At 41.9% G+C, this 24,070-nt stretch overlaps 1 protein-coding gene across 1 annotated transcript in view; it reads left to right on the forward strand.

Moving 5' to 3' along the window:
* NELFA (negative elongation factor complex member A) overlaps positions 1-24,070 on the forward strand; it is a 55,661-nt gene that overhangs the window by 17,524 nt on the left and 14,067 nt on the right. The window contains exons 2-9 of the mRNA XM_089692260.1: positions 12,739-12,910; positions 12,997-13,158; positions 16,749-16,838; positions 19,666-19,796; positions 19,907-19,976; positions 20,548-20,636; positions 20,814-20,925; positions 23,241-23,506. Coding sequence (XP_089548386.1) covers positions 12,739-12,910; positions 12,997-13,158; positions 16,749-16,838; positions 19,666-19,796; positions 19,907-19,976; positions 20,548-20,636; positions 20,814-20,925; positions 23,241-23,506 — 1,092 coding nt within the window. The remainder of the gene's footprint in view (positions 1-12,738; positions 12,911-12,996; positions 13,159-16,748; positions 16,839-19,665; positions 19,797-19,906; positions 19,977-20,547; positions 20,637-20,813; positions 20,926-23,240; positions 23,507-24,070) is intronic.

The following is a 24,070-nucleotide window of genomic DNA, read 5'->3' on the forward strand; positions in this document are numbered from 1 at the left end:
TCTTTTTTCAGGCGAAGAACATTTTCTGCAAACACAGATAAACATCTGTGGATATTGTCAGGTTTCCAGTGTTCCTGTAACTTCCTAGGTGGAATGCAGGACCAAATTTTTCTTTGTGCCTAAAAGTCCGCCTATTTGCCCAATAGATTGAATTGGTTGTCTCCTAAATTCTGCATTCATTTGCCTGTCCATTGTTGTACGTCATATTGTGTACTGTTGGTTTGTACAAGACGCTGCATATTATAGGACCACCTGTGTTCACTTGTGCATGAAAGCACACATCAGTTTTACACATGCAAAATGTTTTTCAGAAATTTGAGGAAGCAGCTGAGTTTCTTGTTTACAATCTTTTTGCTTTGTTTTTGGTTATGTGGTTTTCTGCATTGTGCTGTGTAAGTCCCATGTGTGTCATATGCCTGAAAAATTCCAGGAGCCACGGGTGAACTGTCTAGCCATACCGAGTTGTACTCACATTGGGACCGTTTGCACGGAATGCAGAATTCCTGTGTTTGGTGCATACGTCCTTGATTGCATATATAAATATTGGCAGGCTGCTGGCAGCAGGACTGTACACTGTGCCTCCCAGGTGCCCAAAAACAATGGCAGTTGGCTGAACACCTGGGACGCATGTAGCCTAAGTGAGCTAATGAGTTTCATTTTGTAAACAGAATGATACCTAAACTTAGGTGCAAACATTTTACATAATGCCGTTTTTAACCAGTCATTCGCCTGAAAAAAAACTAATACAGCCACACATTCAACACCACATTTTCAGCCGGTACAGAAAATGCCTATTGATCTTGCCAGAAATGCAGTGTCTGTCCCCGAAAAGAATACATGAACAATGTTAGGCTTTTGTACAGTACTAGTGCCATCAACCCATTATGTAATGGAGATGAGCAAAGGTAGACATGCTTGTAGTCCAGTCCGGGTAACCACTAGTAGTACACAAAAAGTAAAATTTTGGTGCCGAAACCAAAAATACAGGATTCACTTGCCAACAACCTGAAACATCGTGGTTTTTTTTTTTTGTTTTTTTTTTAATTTGATTAAATGTACTGTACTGATGGTTTTGGTTTTTTTTTTTTTTTTTTTTTTTTTTTTTTTTTTGCATTGGTAGCTTTAATGCGATTTTTGCATTGGAGTCTATGGGACGCAGCATCACATTATCAGCACTTTGTTTTTTTTGTTTTGTTTTTTTCAATTGATAAAATGTAGATAAGCCTATTTTCGACCGATAATTTTCGGCGGCCGATATAGCGGTGCATTCCTAGTAACAACTCTGGCTACCTCCATGGATACAGTGGAGCAAGTGTAGGTAGACACTCGGGGACAAGGAAGTGTTATTTGGAGTATTACCAGATTAATTTAAAAAGGTTGATTTACTAAAGGCAAATGGACTGTGCACTTTGCAGTTGCACTTCTTTTTCCCCAGAGCTTAGTGAATGGTGGTGAAGCTTCACATTGTAAAGAATAACCAATCGGGTGTAAGGAAAATAAGAAACCTTTTTTGCTTGTACATGATTGGATGATAGAAATCAGCAGAGCTTCACCACCTTCACTAATCTCTGGGGAGTATGAGTGTAGCTGCACTTACACAGTGCGCAGTCTGTCTTTTTATTAAATCTGCCCCAAAGTGTAGGTTTGCCTTTTCACAAAACATGAAAAGGGTACTAACACCCTACAATTATTAGCTCAGTGGTAGTAGCAGTTTTTTCCAAACTTTACTTTTGGGATTGTTGGCCCGCTTTTATTAAACACAAAAGTAAAAGCTCAATGGAAAACTTGCCTACTTGGGCTTTCCATGATCAAAACCGGTAATAGAAGAATGCTAAGCCAGCTGGATCTCTTCAGCAGTGTTACTGCTTTTAACTGGTCCCTCAGACCAACTCACCCGGCTACACAGGCCCACTTCTTGGCCCTCTTAGGGCTTCTCCTGGCACCCCGGAGACTCATGTGAGACCTCCAGACCTTCCTAGTCCTATGGACACACAATCTCTCCTCCAGCATGCACCGCGGTCTCTCAAGTGGAGTATCTCTTGTAGCAAGAGCCTACGCCTGTCTCCTGATAGGATCCTTGAGCTATGGCCAGGCATCACCTATAAGTGTACATACCTGCACACGGCCTCCAGGTCTCCAGAAAGACCTGGACACAGAATTGGAGTTTTTCAGCCAAGCTTTGGGAGTTACTTAGTGTTACTAAACCCAAGACCCTGCATTCACTATATCTGGTCTCCCACAGTACACACAACATGTTTTTACCCCTACCCCCGCTCCCCACACTGCTCCTTTTACAGAATATAGAGCCAAGTATCCTTTTGTATGCCATTTAATGATTCCAAGAAAAGCAGTAAAATGGATCTCCTGCAGCCAGCAACAATAGCCCCACTCCAGCAATAGTAGATTCCCCCAGCAACAATGGATCCCCACAACAGAATACCACCCCAACAACAGATCTACCCTCAACAGTAGATCCCTTCCAGCAGCAATTGACCTCCCAGTAATGACCACCATGCAAAAATAGATCCCCCTCCAGGGACAATAGATCGGCAGCATCAATAGACCCTCCAGCACACCCCAGCACCACTTGCCATTACATACATTCAGTGGTGGAGGTGCTGGAACTGCCTTCCTGCTGAAAAAAATCCCTTCTGATGCCACACTTCAGACAACAGAACTGAAGGAAATGTCACACTGACATTTCAATAACCTTCTAACAAAAAATCTAGCTGTGGAAATGTTCTTTTTACAGTGCGTTGGCATCATGCTGCCTTCACATCGCACCCCAAGAGCTGTGTGGTAATGCATGATGCTGGTGTGAACAGCCCTTAGGTGAACCGCGACAGTCTAATTGACTGACTGTACTGCTGTGCAGGTGATAACGGCGCCAATATGAGGTGTTTGATGTATATGTGCTAGGTGTATGTCAAAACTAGTTTTATATTGGCTTGTTCTAGAGTTCTGTTTTATGAAGTGTTGAAAATACCTGAACATTTTGTTGCACATTTTATGTTGCAGTAAACCTGCTTCTGATAAAAGCACACGTCCAGCTTTCATGACCTACTTTACAGCTAGAATGAATACTTGTAATGGTTGTTCTACATCCAGATATACTTGGATTGAACAACAACCGCGTATACAAATATTTACCCTTCCAGTGTTTGCTGCAAGTAGAGGCATGCTCTGCGGTTTATCACACATTAATGGCCTATTGGAAAGCTTGGCAAAGTCATCACTTTTTATTTCACACCAGTTTGCAACCGAATTCTGCCTGATTTCTCTAATTGTACAGAATGGAAGGAAGGTTGTGCCTACTTTATCTTTAGTTTTGTAGAGTTGAAGGTTAAGAGCTGAATTGCAGCGTAAAAGGAAACTGGTGAAAAGTAGACAGATGCAGAAAAATTGTTGTAGTCAAAATAATCACCTTAATGAATGTTCCCTCTGTCTTCCCTCCACTGGAGATTGCAGGTTATGACAGATTTCCAGTTTTGCTGCAAAAAGGTAGTCCGGTTCGCTTTGGATTAGACTGCTTTCACACTGCAGCGCTTCTAAAACATGCTATGAATTTGAAATGTGTTGCATTAACAGTTAGCACAATGCATCCAAGGTGAATAGCAGGACACTATGTGATTCCGACCCCTTAAAATAAACAGCTATTACTGGTTGTTAATGGTGCAAGTGTGTGCCTGCTCTGCTCTTCTCTGGTTAAAGTGTTACTGCGCCCCGGACCCTGCATTCACTATATCTGGTCTCCCCGGACCCCGCATTCACTATATCTGGTCTCCCCAGACCCCGCATTCACTATATCTGGTCTCCCCGGACCCCGCATTCACTATATCTGGTCTCCCCGGACCCCGCATTCACTATATCTGGTCTCCCCGGACCCCGCATTCACTATATCTGGTCTCCCCGGACCCCGCATTCACTATATCTGGTCTCCCCGGACCCCGCATTCACTATATCTGGTCTCCCCGGACCCCGCATTCACTCTATCTGGTCTCCCCGGACCCCGCATTCACTCTATCTGGTCTCCCCGGACCCCGCATTCACTCTATCTGGTCTCCCCGGACCCTGCATTCACTCTATCTGGTCTCCCCGGACCCTGCATTCACTCTATCTGGTCTCCCCGGACCGCGCATTCACTCTATCTGGTCTCCCCGGACCGCGCATTCACTCTATCTGGTCTCCCCGGACCGCGCATTCACTCTATCTGGTCTCCCCGGACCGCGCATTCACTCTATCTGGTCTCCCCGGACCGCGCATTCACTCTATCTGGTCTCCCCGGACCGCGCATTCACTCTATCTGGTCTCCCCGGACCGCGCATTCACTCTATCTGGTCTCCCCGGACCGCGCATTCACTCTATCTGGTCTCCCCGGACCGCGCATTCACTCTATCTGGTCTCCCCGGACCGCGCATTCACTCTATCTGGTCTCCCCGGACCGCGCATTCACTCTATCTGGTCTCCCCGGACCGCGCATTCACTCTATCTGGTCTCCCACAGTACACACAACATGGAAATGCAATTATATTAGTAAATATAAACTGCTAAATACTTTTTTTTGTTTTCTCATCAGCAGTTACAGCAGTCTTTTGACTTCAGCTGAGCATTGGTTAAAGCTTGTAGGAGCAGTTTTCTTTCTGCTCTAGGAGGATGCAGAACCCCTGACCTCTGTCTGGACAGTGCTGATTGGCCCTGTGCTGATCATATGCACTTTCGCAAGTCCTCTACTGTACAATTAAAGCGTTAGGACCCTGCATTCACTATATCTGGTCTCTCACAGTACAGAGAACATGGAATTGCTATTATTTTAGTAAATATAAACTGCTAAATACCTGTTATCAGCAGTTCGAGCAGTCTTCTGACTTCTATCAGTATCCAGCAGAGCACGTTAAAGCTTGTAGGAGGAGTTTTCTTTCTGCTCTAGGAGGATGCAGAACTCCTGATCTCTGTGTGGACTGTGCTGATTGGCCCTGTGCTGATCACATGCACTCTCCAAAGAAAAAAAAAAAAAAACCTCTGGTAATACACACTAAACTGAGCATGTGCAGAAGGGCTACGGGTTCTGTCTATCGTATCAGTATGGACATTTGTATAAGAGGAGGGGCAGAGAAGTCAGGATCAAACAGGCTTTTTACACAATGCAGAGGATTAACCGCTTAGGTCCCCCCCCCCCATACCTCTGTTTCTGGGAGGAGCCGGAAACACTGTGTGGGACAGTTGGGAGTTTTGGCTCTGAGAAGGGGGGGGGGCAGACTCCACAGGAAGGAAGCAAAGAGAGAATCTGGAGCATGGTGACCCCCAATGGAGGAGGGGGTGTGGACTGCAGGGGCCAGTGTGTATATGTATGTATGTATGTATGTATGTACAGTCATGGCCGAAATTGTTGGCACCCTTGATATTTTTCCTGAAAATCAAGTATTTCACACAAAAAAGGTATTGCATTAACACATGTTTTGCTATACACATGTTTATTCCCTTTGTATGTATTGGAACAAATATAAAACAGAGGCAGAAAAGCAAATATGACATAATGTCACACAAAACCCCAAAAATGGGCTGGACAAAAGTATTGGCACCCTTAACTTAATATTTGGTTGCACACCCTTTGGAAAACATAACTGAAATCAGTCGCTTCCTATAACCATCAATAAGCTTCTGACACCTCTCACCCGGAATTTTGGACCACTCTTCCTTTGCAAACAGCTCCAGGTCTCTCTTATTGGAAGGACACCTTTTCCCAACAGCAATTTTAAGATCTCTCCACAGGTGTTCAATGGGATTTAGATCTGGGCTCATTGCTGGCCACTTCAGAACTCTCCAGCGCTTCTTTGCCATCCATTTCTGAGTGCTTTTTGACGTATGTTTGGGGTCATTGTCCTGCTGGAAGACCCAGGATCTTGGACGCAAACCCAGCTTTCTGACACTGGGCCCTACAGTGCGACCCAAAATCCTTTGGTAATCCTCAGATTTCATGATGCCTTGCACACAGTCAAGGCACCCAGTGCCAGAGGCAGCAAAACAACCCCAAAACATCATTGAACCTCCACCATATTTTACCGTAGGTACTGTGTTTTGTTCTTTGTAGGCCTCATTCCGTTTTCGGTAAACAGTAGAATGATGTGCTTTACCGAAAAGCTCTATCTTGGTCTCATCTGTCCACAAGACGTTTTCCCAGAAGGCTTTTGGCTTACTCAAGTACATTTTGGCAAACTGTAGTCTTGCTTTTTTATGTCTCTGTGTCAGCAGTGGGGTCCTCCTGGGTCTCCTGCCATAGCGTTTCATTTCATTTAAATGTCGACGGATAGTTCGCGCTGACACTGATGCTCCCTGAGCCTGCAGGACAGCTTGAATGTCTTTGGAACATGTTTGGGGCTGCTTATCCACCATCCGGACTATTCTGCGTTGCAATCTTTCATCAATTTTCCTCATCCGTCCACGACCAGGGAGATTAGCTACAGTGCCATGGGTTGCAAACTTCTTGATAATGTTGCGCACTGTGGACAAAGGCAAATCTAGTTCTCTGGAGATGGACTTGTAACCTTGAGATTGTTGATATTTTGCCACAATTTTGGTTCTCAGGTCCTCAGACAGTTCTCGTCTCCTCTTTCTGTTGTCCATGCTTAGTGTGGCACAGACAGACACACAATGCAAAGGTTAAGTGAACGTCTCTCCTTTTTATCTGCTTTCAGGTGTGATTTCTATATTGCCCACACCTGTTACTTGCCCCAGGTGAGTTTACAGGAGCATCACATGCTTGTAACATTCTTATTTATCCGCAGTTGTGAAAGGGTGCCAATACTTTTGTCCAGCCCATTTTTGGAGGTTTGTGTGACATTATGTCGAATTTGCTTTCTTTCCTCCCTTTTTTTGTTTTGTCCCAATACACACAAAGGGAATAAACATGTGTATAGCAAAACATGTGTTAATGCAATACGTTTCGTGAGAAATACATGATTTCCTGGAGAAATATCAAGGGTGCCAACAATTTCGGCCATGACTGTATATCTCTATCTCCATTGTTTAACCCCCCTGGCGGTATTCCCGAGTGTAGCTCGGGGTAAAGTTTCAGTACCAAAAGCGGTAACCCCGAGCTACACTCGGGCTTACCATGCGGCGCTGTATAGGGAGTCCCTGCAGAGCTTACCTTGTCCTTCGCTCCCGCGATGTGTCCCCTGCAGCGTCCCCAGCCATCTCCTCCAGCATCCGGCTTCTGTGTTCTGGTCCCTGTGACGTCGGGACGTAAGAGTGACGCCGGCGGCGGGAAATTTGAAAATTTAAAAAAAGTAATTTTTTTTTTTCTCAAAACAAATTTTTCATAGTAAAACATTGCTGTTTCAACCCATTTCACATACATTTTGTCCCGAGTGCTTTGTCCTGTGCCCTACCTGCATTTTGACTGTTCTTTCTGCCTGGAAACTGAGAAACGTCCATGGCATCCAAAAAGCGTCCCTTTAGCTCAAAAGCGGTTTTAGATCAGCTAGAGAACAGCGATAGTAAATCAGAACCACTTGCAGAATTGAGTGATAATGATTCGTGGGGGAATTCCTCATCAGACACTGAAAACGATTTTGCGACTTTGCTCAGCAATGTGCGAACTTGGCGCTATATTTCAAATTTCAGTGTTTTCGGTTTGATTATATTATTGAATTAAATGTAGTATTATTATAATATTTTTTTATGATTATTTATTAAATTATAATTTTATTTCAAATTTTACCATACCCGGGATGTTTAATAGACTCTTGTTCGGACAGATTTCAGTGAGTTATTCCTAAAAATTACAGCCTACAATAAAAAAAAATACATATTTCCATGCAAAATAATGGTACCGCTTTCAGCACAAAAAATCTGAACTAATCATACTGCTAGGGAGGTTAAGGCTCTTTCACTATCAGTTATTCACTGATTTAAGGACACCGGTGGATGTTCACTCCTTAACGATCATCATCTTTTTACCACATAACCCAAAAAATGCACCCTGGGTACATCTTCCATTAACTTAAAGTTGAACTATCCGCTAGGTTTTTTTTTTTTTTTTTTTTTTTTCATTTTGGGATATAGGAAGGGCGGGTTATAACTCCTGTCAGATTTTTTTTTCACCATCTGTGTCCCTTCATTTCAGAGATTTCCCTTCCAGTCCCTTAATTTGCAAGGATTTCCTCTTGTTTGGCTAAGTCAATTTCTTGGGAACCCCTAAGCCACCAGAACTAGTGTCCCCATTAGAAGATCTCCCCTCTATTACTTTTCTTAGGACAACCCAAATTTTGGGTTTTTTTTTTCTTTAATAATCTCATTGAAAGTGGCATGGACGTCCATAACTGATAAGCATTCTAATCCCTCTCTACTCTATCCAAAACTTAAAATAAAAGTTTTGCCTTTTAGTTCTACTTTAAATTAAAGGTGCATCTTTGGTGCACTTTTTAAAAGCATGCTGGACTTTTCAAAGCATAATGTAAACTCCGCACGTTGATGTGAAAAGTCACATAGGATTTAAAGGGGAATCATTTTGATGCACTTTTAAAGGTGCTTTCTAGTGCAGCAAAACCACCAGTGTGAAAGGATTCCTAGTGAAGTAATTTATCATTTAAATTTTTACGTATTTAATTGGATTATGGTACATTTAAGCGAAAGTTATGTACACCCGGGCTGAATATTGGGTGATATTTGCCGGTTCAACTGAAGCTGGCCAACATTCGGCCCCTGTGTACGGCAGCCAGGTCGTTTGGGCTTCTGTCGAAGGGGCTTGACTGAAAAAGGTCTACCAATTGGCTTCTGAAGACCTGTGTGTTCTGGCGAGGGGGGGGGGGGGCAGTCCCCGTCCCCGTCCCCCTCCCCCTATCAGAACACAGTAACACAGCAGGGGAGATCGCTGTACTAGCAAAAGTGGTGTTAGTACAGCGATCTGTCACTTCTGAACGAAAATAAACTTAGTATGTGTGAGGCATGAGGCTCGTGCCGTACATTGCTGTCAGCTGGAATTTCTCTGTTGTGTGACTTCCGTTCCAGTTGAAATACCTTCCAGCTTCTAATAGCTGCCCAGGTACTGTATATGTCGGTGGTCTCCCAGGACATTTAACCTGCTACAGTCATCGCAAAGGTAGGCTGTGTGCTACCCAGGGGTGGACTGACCATTTGGAAACTCGGGCACTGCCTGAGGGCCCGGGGTCAGTATGGGGCCCCATGAGATGCCCCTGGTACTTTTTTTTTTTTTCATAGGCTTTTTTAGTTTGGGCAAGGACACAGGGGCCCCGTGATCCCCCTATTGCCTGAGGGCCCCATGAGTTGTCAGTCCGCCCCCTGGTCCTACCTGGAGAATTTCACACTTGCAGTGGGAACCTTGCAACACCAGCATGAAGCTCGGAACTCTTGGAGAGGTCTCCTTATTGGACTCTCTGTATTGAAGTTGATCTCCAGCTTTTAGTGTACTGTGTGTAGCTGAGACTACATACAGTTTATACAGATCTCCCAGCTGCTGGAATCTGTTGGTGACGGTAATAGTTTGTTTGCACCAGCCTGCTCCACACAAACGGTTTAAACTTCACTAAAAGCTGGGAATCCGCTTTAAATAGTCTGTCAGCATTGATCTAGAACTAAAATACCAGTTTGGGATAGGTTGACTCCTATACCCGAATTGTATCACATTCATTTGCTAAAGCCCAGGGTGACCATGCAGGAGCACATTTGGGAGATGGGCAGAGTGTTGTTACTATAAAACAAGAAGTGTCTTTTCAAGCACCTTCAAGGCAGGTTCTCTTAATGAAAACTGCAGATTAAAGAATACAGAAATTACTTTTAAAATTTACATTGATTATATTATTATACAGGATTTATATAGCGCCAACAGTTTGCTCAGCGCTTTACAATATAATTAAAGGGTAACTCTACTTTTGTGGAAAACAAATATAGCATGTACAATTGCAACACAAACCATATTGTGATTTATTAAATATTACTCTTCCTTTTCAAACTGCAAGTAACTTTGTTAACATCCTTCCAATATACACCGATCACTCAGAGGGGATTTGTTTTATATTCTCATCAAGTGGAGTATGGCCCTTTCTCACTTACCTGTTTTTCATATGTTTTTGGGGTAACAAAAAATATGCATGAAAAATGTATCCCTTTAATCCTATGGAATGGTTCACACCAGAGTGATGTGGGTGCAATGCGTTTTTCAAACGTCCTGCATGCTGAAATTTTTTAACAAGTTTTAAACTGCACCAAAAACTCATCTCCCCATTGAATTGCATGGGAAAATGCATCAAAAATGCACCCTTGGGGAGTTTTTTGAGTCACATGTCATGTTTCCGGTCAAGAGTCCATAAAACACTGTTTTAGCCACAATTTTTCAACCGAGCGGTGTGAAAGGGCCCTTGTAAGGATGAAATTAGTGATATACCATTCAGCCATAACTTTATGACCACCCCCCTAATATTGAGCAGGACCTCCTTCTGCCGCTAAAGCAGCCCTGACCCATTGAGGCATGGACTCCGCTAGACCTCTGAAGATATGCTGTGGTGTCTGGCACCAAGCCGTCAGCAGATTCTTGAAGTCCTGTAATTTGCATGGTGGGACCTCTGGATCGGTTGCCTCTGTTTTTTATTTTGGGACCACATTATGCAGCAGTATCTTGGCATAGCATCACCTATATTTGTAAATAGATGAAGTCCCTTTGTACTACTGATTGCATCAATTTAACATGAGGTTGTTGTGGAGGTTTTTTTTTTTTTCTTTGCTGTGTTTTTGTGTTTGTGGTTTTTGTTTTTTTTTTCTGTTTTATTAATCTTGACTGTTTGGCTAAGCCGATGTGGAGGGCATCTACCCAGCAGAGCACACTATTGACGTTCATGGATCTCCTCCTTTGTTTGCCACCTTGCTGTGTCCTTGTGGGATTTGAGCTTATTACTTTATGTTACACCAGTGCATGATGAAATGGCAAGAAAGTTGGAATATATTATCATAAACAAGTCACGTGACTCAGTAACAAATATAGCACTGTACGTAGATGTTTGTCTTCAAAAAATTTCCATTATAATATCCTCTGGCGATTTTTATTTACCTTGTTGGGTTGACTTTTTTTGTTTTGTGTTCTTTGTATATCAGGTTTTATTGACGTGCTTAACCTCCCTGGCGGTATGATTAGTTCAGATTTTTGGTGCTGAAAGCGGTACCGTTATTTTGCATGGAAATTTGGCGTTTTTGTATTGTAGGCTGTAATTTTTAGGAATAACTCACTGAAATCTGTCCGAACAAGAGTCTAGTAAACATCCCGGATATGATAAAACTTGAAACCCGAAATCATAAATTATAATTTAATAAATAATCATAAAAAATAATATAAATTTAATTCAATAATCAAACCAAAAACACTGAAATTTGAAATATAGAGCCAAGTTCGCACATCACTGAGCAAAGTCGCAAAAATTGTTTTCAGTGTGTGATAAATTTCCCCACGAATCATTATCACTCCATTCTGCAAGTGGTTCTGATTTACGATCGCTGTTCTCTAGCCGGTGTAAAACCGCTTTTGACCTAAAGTGATGCTTTTTGGACGCCATGGACTTTTCTAAGTTTCCAGACAGAACAGTCAAAATGCAGGCAGGGCACAGGGCAAAGCACTCGGGACAAAATGTATGTGAAATGGTTTGCAACAGCAATGTTTTACTATGTAATTTTCGTTTATTAGAAAATGACAGTTTCTAAAATGTTTACATTTGCTGCCGGTTCTGGCCCCCCGTATGTCCCGACGCTCGCAGGGACCGGAACACGGAAGCCGGATGCCGGCATCGGCCGGAGGAGATGGCCGGGGACGCTGCAGGGGACACATCGCCGGAGCGAAGGACAAGATCAGCGCTGCAGGGAATCCCTGAGCAAGGCCGCATGGTAAGCCCGAGTGTAGCTCGGGGATACCGCTTGTGGTACTGAAATTTTACCCCGAGCTACACTTGGGAATACCGCCAGGGAGGTTAAACTAATGCTGGCCATACGCAGATTTTGGATTTTCACTAGTTCAGCAGCAACCAGTCGAATTTTGATCTGTGTGTGGGGCTGTCCCCAATTGGTAGAAGTCGATCGTTTGACTTTTGTCATAGGGAAAATGCTGTCAGAATACAATGTTCCAGTGGGTAAATTCCGCCATTCACCTGGTTTGTATATGGATATAGGAATCTTAGTGCATGGCCACTTTAAAGTGACACTGAACTCTGGTTTAGAAAGAAATTCTATTCAAGTATCTGTTCTTAACTTACAGATGTACCTTCTATTGATCTCAGCCTCCTCCAAATCTTCATCTTCAAGATTTCTTTGTTTTTGCTGCTGTGATTTGATTTCCTGTTAGAGGATGGCTATGGTCATTTTCCATGGTTCCACTGTATGTCGGAACGTAGTCACCCTCTTGATTGCTCTTGAGATGAACTATGGGAATTTTTATTGTGCATAGAGAGCAGTGCACATGACCATCATTAACATACACTGCTCATTCCAAACAGAGGGGAGGGAGATAAGGAGAGGTTCGGGAGGTCACATAGGACATTACGTAGAGGCAGGAAACCACAGTAAAACAATTTCATGAAAAATAAATTACTGGGCCAAAAAATAGTGCATGTGTATGGATTATATTTTGGAAACTAAGGATATTGCTTAGTGTCGTATTAGGGTTGAGTACACTCCAGTGAAGACTCTTTATCTATCTATACACCTATACATATATATTTTTTTTTTTTTTTTGTTTTACAGATGAAGATGGCATTGACAGAAATCATCCAGCTGGCCACGCTAGACACCGACCCCTGGATTCTTATGGTGGCAGACATCCTAAAGTCCTTCCCAGATACAGGCTCACTAAACCTTGATCTTGAGGAGCAGAATCCTAATGTACAGGATATTTTGGGAGAGCTCCGAGAGAAAGGTGACGTCATTGAGTTATTTCCTTCTTTGTCTAACAGATCTGCTACTGTTTTGCTGAGAAGTAACTGTTCCCTTCTGTTTATCCAGTGAGTGAATGTGAGGCCTCTGCCATGCTGCCTCTGGAGTGCCAGTACCTAAATAAGAATGCCCTCACCATGCTGGCTGGTCCTCTGACTCCTCCTGTCAAACATTTCCAGCTAAAGCGGAAACCAAAAAGTGCCACTCTCAGAGCAGAGCTTTTACAGAAATGTAAGTCGGAGCCATGCTTTTTCAGTTCATTTTTTAACATGTACATCTAATTGGGTTCGGGCTTTTTTTTTCTGTTTTTGGCTATGAGCATTTGTGTGTACAACTGTTGAAATTCTTATAGTTTTCCTAATCAACTTTAAGACTCGATAATTCTATATAAGGATTTATTAAAGCTTAAGTGCTGCCAAAAGTAAAAACCGAGAAATCGACCCAAGGGACGTAACTTACAGTCAGTAGGATATGTCTGTTGTACTGATTTCCTGTAGTAGAAATCTTCCTCCGTTCTGAATCCCCTTGCTGCCGAACTCTTCCAGTGCGGTGGGTGTTAATACAACTAATGCCTGCCCTTTCCTCCCGGCTGCTCCTTTCATAGAAGCTGTACTACAGCTTCTTTGAATGGAACAAGATCTAAGAATGGAGGGGGACGTCCTTCATTTACAGATCCTGTTTCATTCATAGATGCTGTAGTGCTGCTTCCATAAATAGAGAAGCTTGGAGGAAAGGGTGGGCATAGTTGGACCCTCTTCATGAGCCTGCAACAGCCCCTTAGTTGTACCTTTTTTTCTTTTTTTTTTTTTTTTTTAAATTTATTTTTGGGGGGGTTCCGTAGTGGGTTTACTATTGCCCCCTCAGTTACCAACCATTGGGGATCTGCTCCACAATTGTGATGGGCACTTCCACACTGGGCTGTGTGCTGGCCTACCTGACGTGAGGAAATGCATATTGAAATGTGCACACAAGTATACCCTTGCTTCACAGTGAACTTGGAGCTTTCTCTTAACACTGAGAGCTGAACACATTGACTCATTGATGGTCATTTATCAGCGACTGCACCACAAAGGTATGTTGTACAACCATTTTGCCGTAAAAGCCTGTCTTGTGAACATTACTATGGAAGCAGAGAGAGACGGACTATGGTACTCTGCCCAAACAGTCTAACATCTTCAGCCTGAAACAAAATCTGGTCACAAAAGCATAAAATACAGTAATACATCGGTTTACGAATTTAATTCGCTCTGCAGGACTTTTCGTATAGTGAAAAGTTAGTAAACCGAAACACCGTTTCCCATAGGAATGCATTGAAAACCAGTTAATCTGTTCCGGAGGTCAGAAAAAGTAAACGCCACTAAAATACCAAATGAGTTATTTTATTAAGTCATGCGGTATTTTAGTAGTGACAACCATGTGTTAATGTTTCAGCTGTCAGTGGGGTTCCCCGCTGACAGCTTTCATAGCCCCAAAGCAACCCCCCATGAGGCATGTCGCCTGGTATGGTTCAGGAGGGTGGGGGGGTGCTTGCTCGTAACCCCCTCCCCCCCTTTCCTGACATGCCGGGCTGCATGCTCGGATAAGGTCCTGGTATGGATTTTGGGGGGGGACCCCCACGCCATTATTTTTTTTAATTTCGGCATGGGAGTTCCCCTCAAAATCCATTCCAGACCTGCAGGACTTGGTATGGATGGAAGGGGGATCTCCACACCCTTTTTTTTTTTTTTTTTTTTTTTTTTTTAAATTTATCATGGTGTCGGTTTTTTAAATTTAATTACCGCTTTTTTTTTTTTTTTCTTCACTATAGCTCAGATTTTCAGCTGTCACTTCCCCCCAGCTAAAAGAGAGAAGATAATTTTCTTTGTTTATTTCCCCAAGTTAAAAGAAACCGTTTCCTGTAACTCTGGGGAAAGTGACCGCTAATCTTGTGAGCTATAGTGAAGAAAAAAAAAAACCGACATATGCATTTAAAAATCAGCACCAACATACACTTCGTATTGCGAAATAAATTAGTAAAAAGCTCGTAAACCGAGGCATTCTTTTCAATGGGTTTTCTTTTCAAATCTTTTTTTATTGAAGTTTTAACAAATACTCTCTTTTCTGAATCCTTTTATTTGTTGTTAGTACAAACTTTCCTTAGCACCATGGCTCAAGCACGGTCTTGAGTTTGCGAAAGCAATCATAAACTGGCCTATTGACCATTAATGAAATACATAAACAATACAATGCAAGAATTGTAGTTCTGGTATTCAACAAAGGTGATTACGATTAAGGCGTATAGCAATTGCATAATGCACTAATTGCCATCACGATAATCCCAGAAGAACGGACCCACTTATGGCTGGACCTCCAGGTATTCTAATCATAGGAGAAAAAAGAGAGGGAGAAAGGAAAGCAGAAAGATACAGGGTTAGAAAAGAACAGAGCTCATGTTTAGCCACTAGAACCACAGCACACTCAATTCTAGATACTCAGAATGTATGACATAAACAATTCTTTGCAACAAGACCATTTCAGGTCAAATTTCTCCATATGCTGATAGGAAATGGCCACAGCCCTCTCACAGATATGTGAGTGTACTCTGTGAATTACTTCTGATATTGAGGGGGTTTTAGTTGATTTCCAAGAAGCAGTAATAGACAATTTTGCAGCAATAAGTATATGGCCAATTATTATTCTAAATTGACCAGGAAATAGGTTTAAGGTAATAAGTAGCGCCAGATGCGGTGCCGGGCTAGTCAGTATTCCAGATACCCGCAAAATAAGTACAAAAACCTCTTGCCAAAAATGATGTAGGCGGGAGCACTCCCACGTAATATGAAATAAATTCCCTTCCCAGCCACAATTCCTCCAGCACAATGACGACACATTAGGATACATTTTAGCTAATTTGTATGTGGTAAGGTAGCTGCGGTACAATATTTTTAAGGCGCAATCCCAGTGATTAGTACATTTTTGTAATACTCAAGCTGTTGCTCAAGGCTGCATCCCACTCATCTCTGGTGAAAGATCTTTGTAGATCCCTCTCCCATCTACCCACACAGTTTTGGACTAGAGACATCATTGTCATAGTGCAAAAACTTGTAGAACCATGAGATACCTTTTTTTTAAAATCTGATAGGGTTCGTTAAAATGTGCCATATTTTAGAATCTACGTCAAGCCATTTTTTCGGGTTAACGTGGTAGCCTCTGATTTGCAAAAAAGAGTGTAGGCCTTTGCATGGGACAGAGTTTCCTATTTCAGCGAAAGTACTGTAACCTAAATCCCTTAAGGGGTTGGTATTGAGATGCGGGATAAAGTTTTCATATGCTGGTAATGGAATATCTATTTGACGTTTGGGAGAGGAGGTAGGCAATTTATTTAGGCCCGCTATCCATGCATCCAGAGTTGCAGTGATGGATGGAAGAAATGTAGTTTAAAAGTTTGTAACAGACCTAGCCAACAGTAACACCCGAAGGTCTCTATTGGGAACCACACTCTGCTCTATTTGTACCCATCATTTATCTAACGGGACAAACCACGCCGGAAGTTGCATAATTTCAATGGATTTTCATTTTATAAAGCGAAAATTACGTTAACTGAGGCATTCGTAAACTGAGGTACCACTGTACCTCAATCCTTGAAGTGGTTAATATTTCTTAATTGATGCCTAAACAGACTGTTTAGGTGACTGTTGTGTACATTATTAGATTTGCATGTGTAGCACCAGTTGTTTTGCTGTAACTAGAAAGTGTTGTTTTTTTTTTTTTTTTTCTGCTTTGCAAAGTTTGGTCGTTTTAAGCAATGAAGTCTTGTCAAATGTTTGTTTTTGCTTTTTTAGCTACAGAAACAGCACAGCAGCTGAAGAAGACAGCCGGTGTTCCATTTCATGCAAAAGGAAGAGGTCTTGTCAAAAAATTGGACACAACTAGTGAGTATATAAGGGTTCCTAAAGTACCTAGAGAAGGTAGATGAGTGATGAGATCTGTCATCTTTTTTGTACGATAATTAACGGACGACATGGTAGTCGAGGAACTTTAAGGTCCTGGATGAATTGCCAGTAAGACATCCTTGGTATTTGGAAACTAATCGGCCGCTTTTTTTTTTTTCATTGTAAGTAACTGTGCTGGGGGTCAGATTTCTGCAGAAGCTGATCTACAATCTTTAAAAAGCTTGTAAATGTCATGCTTTTTTATGAGCTGTGAATTTTAATGAATGAACTATGCAACCCAAATCACTTTATCTGCCACTGATATGTACAGTATATTCAATTGTTTACCCTTCCCACTTTCCTTGGGGGATTATTCCCATAAATTGTACAATATATACCACTTGCCTCCAGCCAATCTAATGCACCGTTTGGAAGCAGTACTGTTAGTATTTTATATTATACATATTTTGCTGTGATAAGCATCAGTTGTTACACATTATTCCTGCTTTTCCGTTGCACATAGGAACATGGCATTGGTATTTTTTGCCTAAATTCAGGGAAGCTTGAAGTGTTACTAAATCCACAAGAGTAAAATCAGTCTGTATATGCAGTAGATCATGCTTGTTATACTCGCTGTGGAGCCTAATGGGGTTAATCCTCTGCATTTGGTAAAAAGGCTGTTTGATCCCATCTTCTCTGATCTTCCCCTTATTCCACAGTCCCCAATCCATCTGCTGATGGTACAGAGCCCTAGGAGGCATTCTGCACACGCTCAGTTTGGTGTGAAAATGCTAGAATGGTTTTTTTATGAGGTTTTTGTTTGTGGTTTTTTGTGTATTTTTTTGTGTATTTTTTGGGAAGCTGTATTTGATCAGCACAGGGCCAATCAACATTGTCCAGACAGAGGGTCAGGGGTTATGCAGCCTCCTAGGACAGGCAAAGGAGAATGAAAACTCCTCCAAGCTTTAACCAGTGCTCGGCCAGACACTGAGAGAAGTCAGAAGACTGCTATATACTGCTGATGAGAAGATATTTAGCAGTTTTATATTAACTAAAAAAAAATTTCCATTTTTTTGTGTACTCTGGAAGACCAGTTATAGTGGTAGCAGCGTCCTGGGTTTAGTAACACTTTAAGGTGAAACTTAAGTCTAAAGGTTGTCAATTTTGTTTTTTTTGTTTTTTGTTGCAATGTTTTCCCATTTAGGAGATAACTGTATCTCAGTTCTGTGTATGTTATGTCTCGTTCACACCATACGTGCAGAAAAACTGATGGCAACTGACACGCAGTCTTTACTTGCAGAGACATCTATTTACATCAGTTTTCATGTGCACTGCAATGAGTTCTGACACCAATGTTGTGGCATGAACAGTGCAAATAAAGAACAATTGTTTTGTTGTGCCCTTGCAGAACGCATTTAGAAAAACTGACAGCTCTGCACCATGATGTGAACGAACCCATACCTGCTTCCCGTCTGCCCAGAAGTACTGCTACAGGGCGGCAGGGGTGTGCAAAATCACATGTGTGTGTGTGTATGTATATGTGTGTGTGAATATAGATAGATATATATATATATATATATATATATATATATAGTAGTGGACGTGGGCCTTACCCACGCCGCCATTTGCAGCCTTGGCTGTCCATCACCGGGTCCTGACCGGTGATTACTTGCTGGCACCCTGTAAACAATAGTTGTCTCCCCTGTCAGCTCCTGCACACTGCTTTGCATGGCTGTGCATAACACAGTCATGAAAAGCAGTGTGCTTAGTGAAGCAGAAACACAGCCCAGTGTGCAAAACTGCACACAGTTAACCCTTTTTGCCCGACATGTTAACCCCTTCCTGCCCAGTGTCATTAGTACAGTGTCAGTGCTTTTTATTAGCACTGATCACTGTATTGGTGTCACTGGGGATGTCAACGACACCAAGTCGGTTCCCCCCAGTGTCATTATGCCCACTGCAGTCCAGCTATAAGTCGCTGATTGCTGCCATTTACTAGTAAAAAAATTTTTAAACAAATTCCAGTGTATATGCATCCATTTGCATACACTATAACTTTCGCCTAAACCAATTTACAGGTATTGGGGTTTTTTTTTTTTTGTTTTTTTTTTGCAAACACGTAGCCAAATACATTTCGGTCTAAATTTGACTAAATTTTTGATTTTAAAAAAAAATTTTTACTGGACATGTTTAATAGCAAAAAGTCAAAAATATTTTTGTTTTTTTCTCTAAATTCTTTTTTTTGTTTTTTATAGCGCAAAAGTTAAATCCACACAGGCGATCAAATACCACCAAAAGCTCTATTTGTGGGAAAAAAAAAGGATGTAAATTTCATTGGGGTGCAGAGTTGCATGACAGCGCAATTGTCAGTTAAAGTCATGCTGCACTGTATCGCAAAAAATGGCCTCGTCAGGAAGGGGTAATTCGTCTGGAGGGCGAGTAGTTAAAGAAAATGAAGTGAAATACCACCACTGCTAGTTGTAAATGAAAGTAGTTGAGTGGAAATCTCTGTATGAAGACGCCTGTTTGATGACCCTTGTCAGAGGTGGGATTCTTCACTGGGTATAAAGGCAATGGTTCAAAAGATTTTTGGGAGGTCTTACCCCTTTCCTGCTCTTTCCAGAATTTAAAAAAAAAAAAAGTCAATGTGAAACAAATGTGCATTTAATTTCAGAGCACTAAAATGACCTATATGCTCTAATGGAACTTGTCACATTGCACATTTGCCTCAGGCATTACAATTTATTTTTTTTGTGTGTGAATATTTGTAATTCTACTAATTGACCACATGCACTACACTTTAAACTGTCATTTGTAAACTTTACAGCTCCACTCAAAGGCATACCAAAGCAGGCACCCTTTAGAAGTCCTACAACCCCCAGTGTGTTCAGCCCTACTGCCAACAGAACCCCGATTGCACCTTCCAGAACGCCGCTCCGCAGAGAGAGGGGAGTGAAGGTGGGTGAATGTCCAGAATGGGTTACTATAACCCTGTTAATAGGGAAGAGAGGTAGTTACAGAAAGTACAAGTGACACATCAAAGGTTTAATGCACATGTTTGCTTACAGCTCTTGGATATATCTGAATTGGACATGGTGGGAGCAGGGCGAGAGGCCAAGAGGAGAAGAAAGACTGTTGGTGAGCACTAATTTTATTTTTGCTGTTCAGAAATCTGATGTTTCCCATAGGGCTCATTGTTTGGTCCTGTAGTACCTTGTGATTCTAGAATGTGCAGTCCTCTAGTAGGAATAGACTTGTGGCTAAGTATTTAATATCATTATGATGGCAGTTAGAGGATCATTCTCCTTTGAAGCACTCTTTTGGAACGTTTGGATGGATTGTACTTCTGTTTGCCAATATTTTCTTTTTAGAGCTATTGTTTTGATGTAAATGGCCATTGTCTATTTCAGGACAACCTACGTATTCTAGTCAACCATTCGTCTTTATTCTGGCTGTTTCTTATTATTTCTAGAAGAGCTGCCATCTCACGGCTGAGAGTCAGGTCAACTGCTTCTATGGGGGGGGGGGGGGGGCAGGCAATGGGCATTTTGAGTGTAGTTTTGTACATATCAAAAACGTCTTTTATAAGGTAGACAGGGTTTTGTTTTTTTCATTCCAGCAGTGTGTTTGCTACCTGAGTCCTCTGAATGCCAAAACCTTGCATGCATTGGCTCTCATCAGTTAAATTCCTGATTTTTCTTTTCAACAGAAACAGATGTTGCAGAAAAGCCACAGAAAGAAGAGACGGTTGTGGAAAGCGCCACCCCGGATTATGCTGCTGGACTGGTGTCTACACAAGTGCGTTGGTTTCTCTTATTGCAATGCCATTGTGATAAGTGACAGAGGCTGGTTGTGATTGCAAGTGGTCTATAACATTAATGATGTTGCTGGCCCTGGATTCGCTTTTACGTTGAACTAGAAGAGTTTTTGAGTAGAGGATAATAAAATGTATACTAAACTGTATGTTCATTGCAGAAACTTGGCACACTGAACAGCGAAAGTGCACTGCCCTCTACCAGTTACTTGCCAGCCACTCCCAGTGTGGTACCCTCTTCCTCCTATATTCCAGCATCTGAGACCCCACAAGGTATGCACATTTACTAGTCATATAATTGAAATACCTCCTTTAGGGATAAAAAAAAAAATATTGCTGAATATGCTTCTTTAGAAACCAACTATGTAATAATAAAGCGTAAATAAAATGAGTAATTATGGAGGATCTTGACTGAAGGAAGCCTGAAAATTAACGAGGAACTAATTAAAGCAAAACTGTGGCTTTTTTGAATTTTCAAACTTTCTTGTAGATCTCTAATGGTTTTTGTTCTGGAAATATTGGATTGCCCTTATTTTTTAAAATGAGAATTGGCAAAAATGCTATGCAGAGACCATAATGTTGGCGCAAAGCTTTACAGTCACTGTAACAGACTAGCTGTGTGCGTGCGTGTCAGTGGGCTGAAAGGGAAAAGAAAAATAACCGATTTTTAAGAAGAGTGTGTGTGGGGAGGGAGGCAGGCTGTGAGATACCCTCCTTGGTGAGTATTGAGGGAGTGGGTACTGGCAAGGATTTTTCCACTTTTGCAGCCAAATTGTGATAATACCTCCTCTATATTTGTTACACATACCATTCACATAGCAAAGTTTTAAAAATGTAAATATTGCTCTTCTCTGGACCTTCAGCAAGGAAAAATTCTACCTAGTTCTGTTTGTTTTGAGTGGGCTGGAGAGCTGTGTTATACCATAATTCTCCTAGATTGTAAGCTCAAAAGAGCAGGGCCCTCGATCCCCTCATGTTTTGCATTGTATTGTTCTGTCACATGTTCTGTCCCCCTTTGTAATGTACAGCGCTGAGCAAACCATTTTCGCTTTATAAATACTGAATAATAATAATAATTAACCTTGTCCGAAGGCAGATACTGTATCTCATCAGTTTACTAAATGTGAACACTGTCCATCTTAACTAAAGGTTTTGCTGCTACGTTTCTCTTGTATGTTAATGAGAGCTGGACTTGGCTAGTCCCCAGCCCAGCTACTGGGAAAGGGTATACTGAGCTAGCTAAGACATGCTTGCAGTCAGTTTTGACACCACCTCCTTAGAAACATCCAAAAGGTAATAAATATTAAAAAAAAAAAAAATAGATATACTGCATAAATAGGAACACACAATTGAGGGGTTTTCTAAAATTTGACTACGAAAGTGAAAGTACACTTTGAAGCTAAATTGTGGTTTTAGATGCTGCTTTTGCTGCTCATTGTCAGTGTTGACAGGTCTTTGTTTGTCCCAGAACTGCTTTTCTCCCATGCATGCCATTGAGAATGCAGTAACAGCTTGAAGATGGTCAAAATCCACCTGTTGTTGAGTTATGAATGATCTCTGAAGTGCCTTAGGCAGGCCATAGACGGGCCATTGGCCGAATTGTCGGCTGATAAACGAAAAATCCATTGGTGCCGATGCCGCCACTGTAGTTTTTTGTGGATTTTACAGCATGACCGATAAAAGTAAACGAGATGATCCATGAAAAACGGCCGACAGGCGTGCCCCACTAATGGCGTGAATATCGGCTGATTTTTCAAGCAGACGAAAAATCGGCCGATTAAATGACCTGTCTATGGCCTGCCTTACACTGATCTCAAATGTAAGTAGAAGAAAGCCGCATTTGCCCATCAACACAAATACCCTTAATCCACTTGTGTACAGTCTAATTAGTAGATCGGTTCCCATGTCCTGCTGATTAAGGGATCACCAACAAGTGATCTAGAGTCTCGTGTACACACAATACGAAAATCATCTGAAAATTTCCATTCGAGGAATGAACGGTCGGTTATCTAATTGTTAGTGCTTTTGACAGCTAATTTCGGCTTTTTGGACGTCAAAAACAAAGGGTGCAAGCAAGAATTTTTGTCATACGTGAACGCAACGTCCGATTTTTCATTCAGTGTGTACAAGAATCATACTGAAATCATTGAAAAGAAAAAAAACACACATGACTTCAAACATAGAATGATCCCACTACACTCCCTCTTCTACTACGCTCATACGTAGCTATGTTTGCCTTTTATCAGCCAAGAATTTTCCTACAAGTCATTACCATTCCAACTACATCATGATACACAATTTAGTGGAAAATCAGTCATCCGATTCTTGTCGTAGTGTGCTAGGCTTTAGAGTGTTGGCTGAATTGAGGAAAATGATATGTCTATAATGGTATAGCAAGGTAGACAGTAGTTGGCGTTGTATGGCCTGACAGTGGTGACATTATGGTATCCATAGACCAGTTTATTAAACCATTGGTAAACCTCAACAAGTCTGTGCAAGGTTTGATAAGACTGTCAGATAGGGAATAGGAAGGAAGCACAGGCGCTCTTTGGTTTTGAGGTTTAATTGATTTCTTTCTATCTGCACAGCTGGTTCAGTTCGGGAAGCTTTACAAACCACAAGACAAGCAGAGGAGCCTGCACCTCCCAACAACACTCTTACCACACAGTTCAAACAACGGACACCAATGTATCACAGCAACCCTAATACTCCAGCCACCACCCCAACTCCTGCAGCCACCCCTACCTCCCCACTGACACCTGCTGTAACTCAGGTGGCAGCACCCGCAGCACAGGCACCTCAGATCACTACCACGCAGACGCAGCCTCCGCCCAGGAAAAGCCTGTCTCTTACAGTAAGTCTTGTTTCTTTTTCTGAGAACATCTGCTGACAAAACCATTCCATCAGATGGTTCAGAGCTTTCTCTAGTGCTGTTGACTGCAAAATCACTGAAGCCAGCGTGTTAATTTTTAGTATGTATAACAGCTGGACTATTTTTGTGTGGAGGTGTTCACACCAGATGTTGTGGGACACAGTTTGGCATAAGCAGTTTAGTGTTACTAAACCCACAACAGTAAAATCAGTCTGTATATGCAGTCAAGCATGCTTGTTATATTTACTTTGGAACCTAAGGGGTTAATCCTCCACATTGTGTTAAAAAAAAACAAAAAAAAACGCTGTTTGATCTTGACTTCTCTGATCCTCCCCTTCTGCCAGTGTCCCTCTCTTATCTCCTGATAAGACATATCTGTGGCGTCACTCTGCCCTCCTGCACATGCTCAGTTTGGTGTGTATTACTAGAGAGGGTTTTTTGTCTTGGGAGAGTGCGTGTGATCAGCACAGGGCCAATTGGCACTGTCCAGGCAGAGGTCAGGGGTCCTGCATCTTCCTAGAGCATAATGAAAACTCCTCTCCTACA

Source organism: Staurois parvus, unplaced genomic scaffold (genome assembly GCF_062004578.1).
Source record: "Staurois parvus isolate SC_StPar_1 unplaced genomic scaffold, SC_StPar_1.0 ptg000581l, whole genome shotgun sequence".
NCBI lineage: Eukaryota > Metazoa > Chordata > Amphibia > Anura > Ranidae > Staurois > Staurois parvus.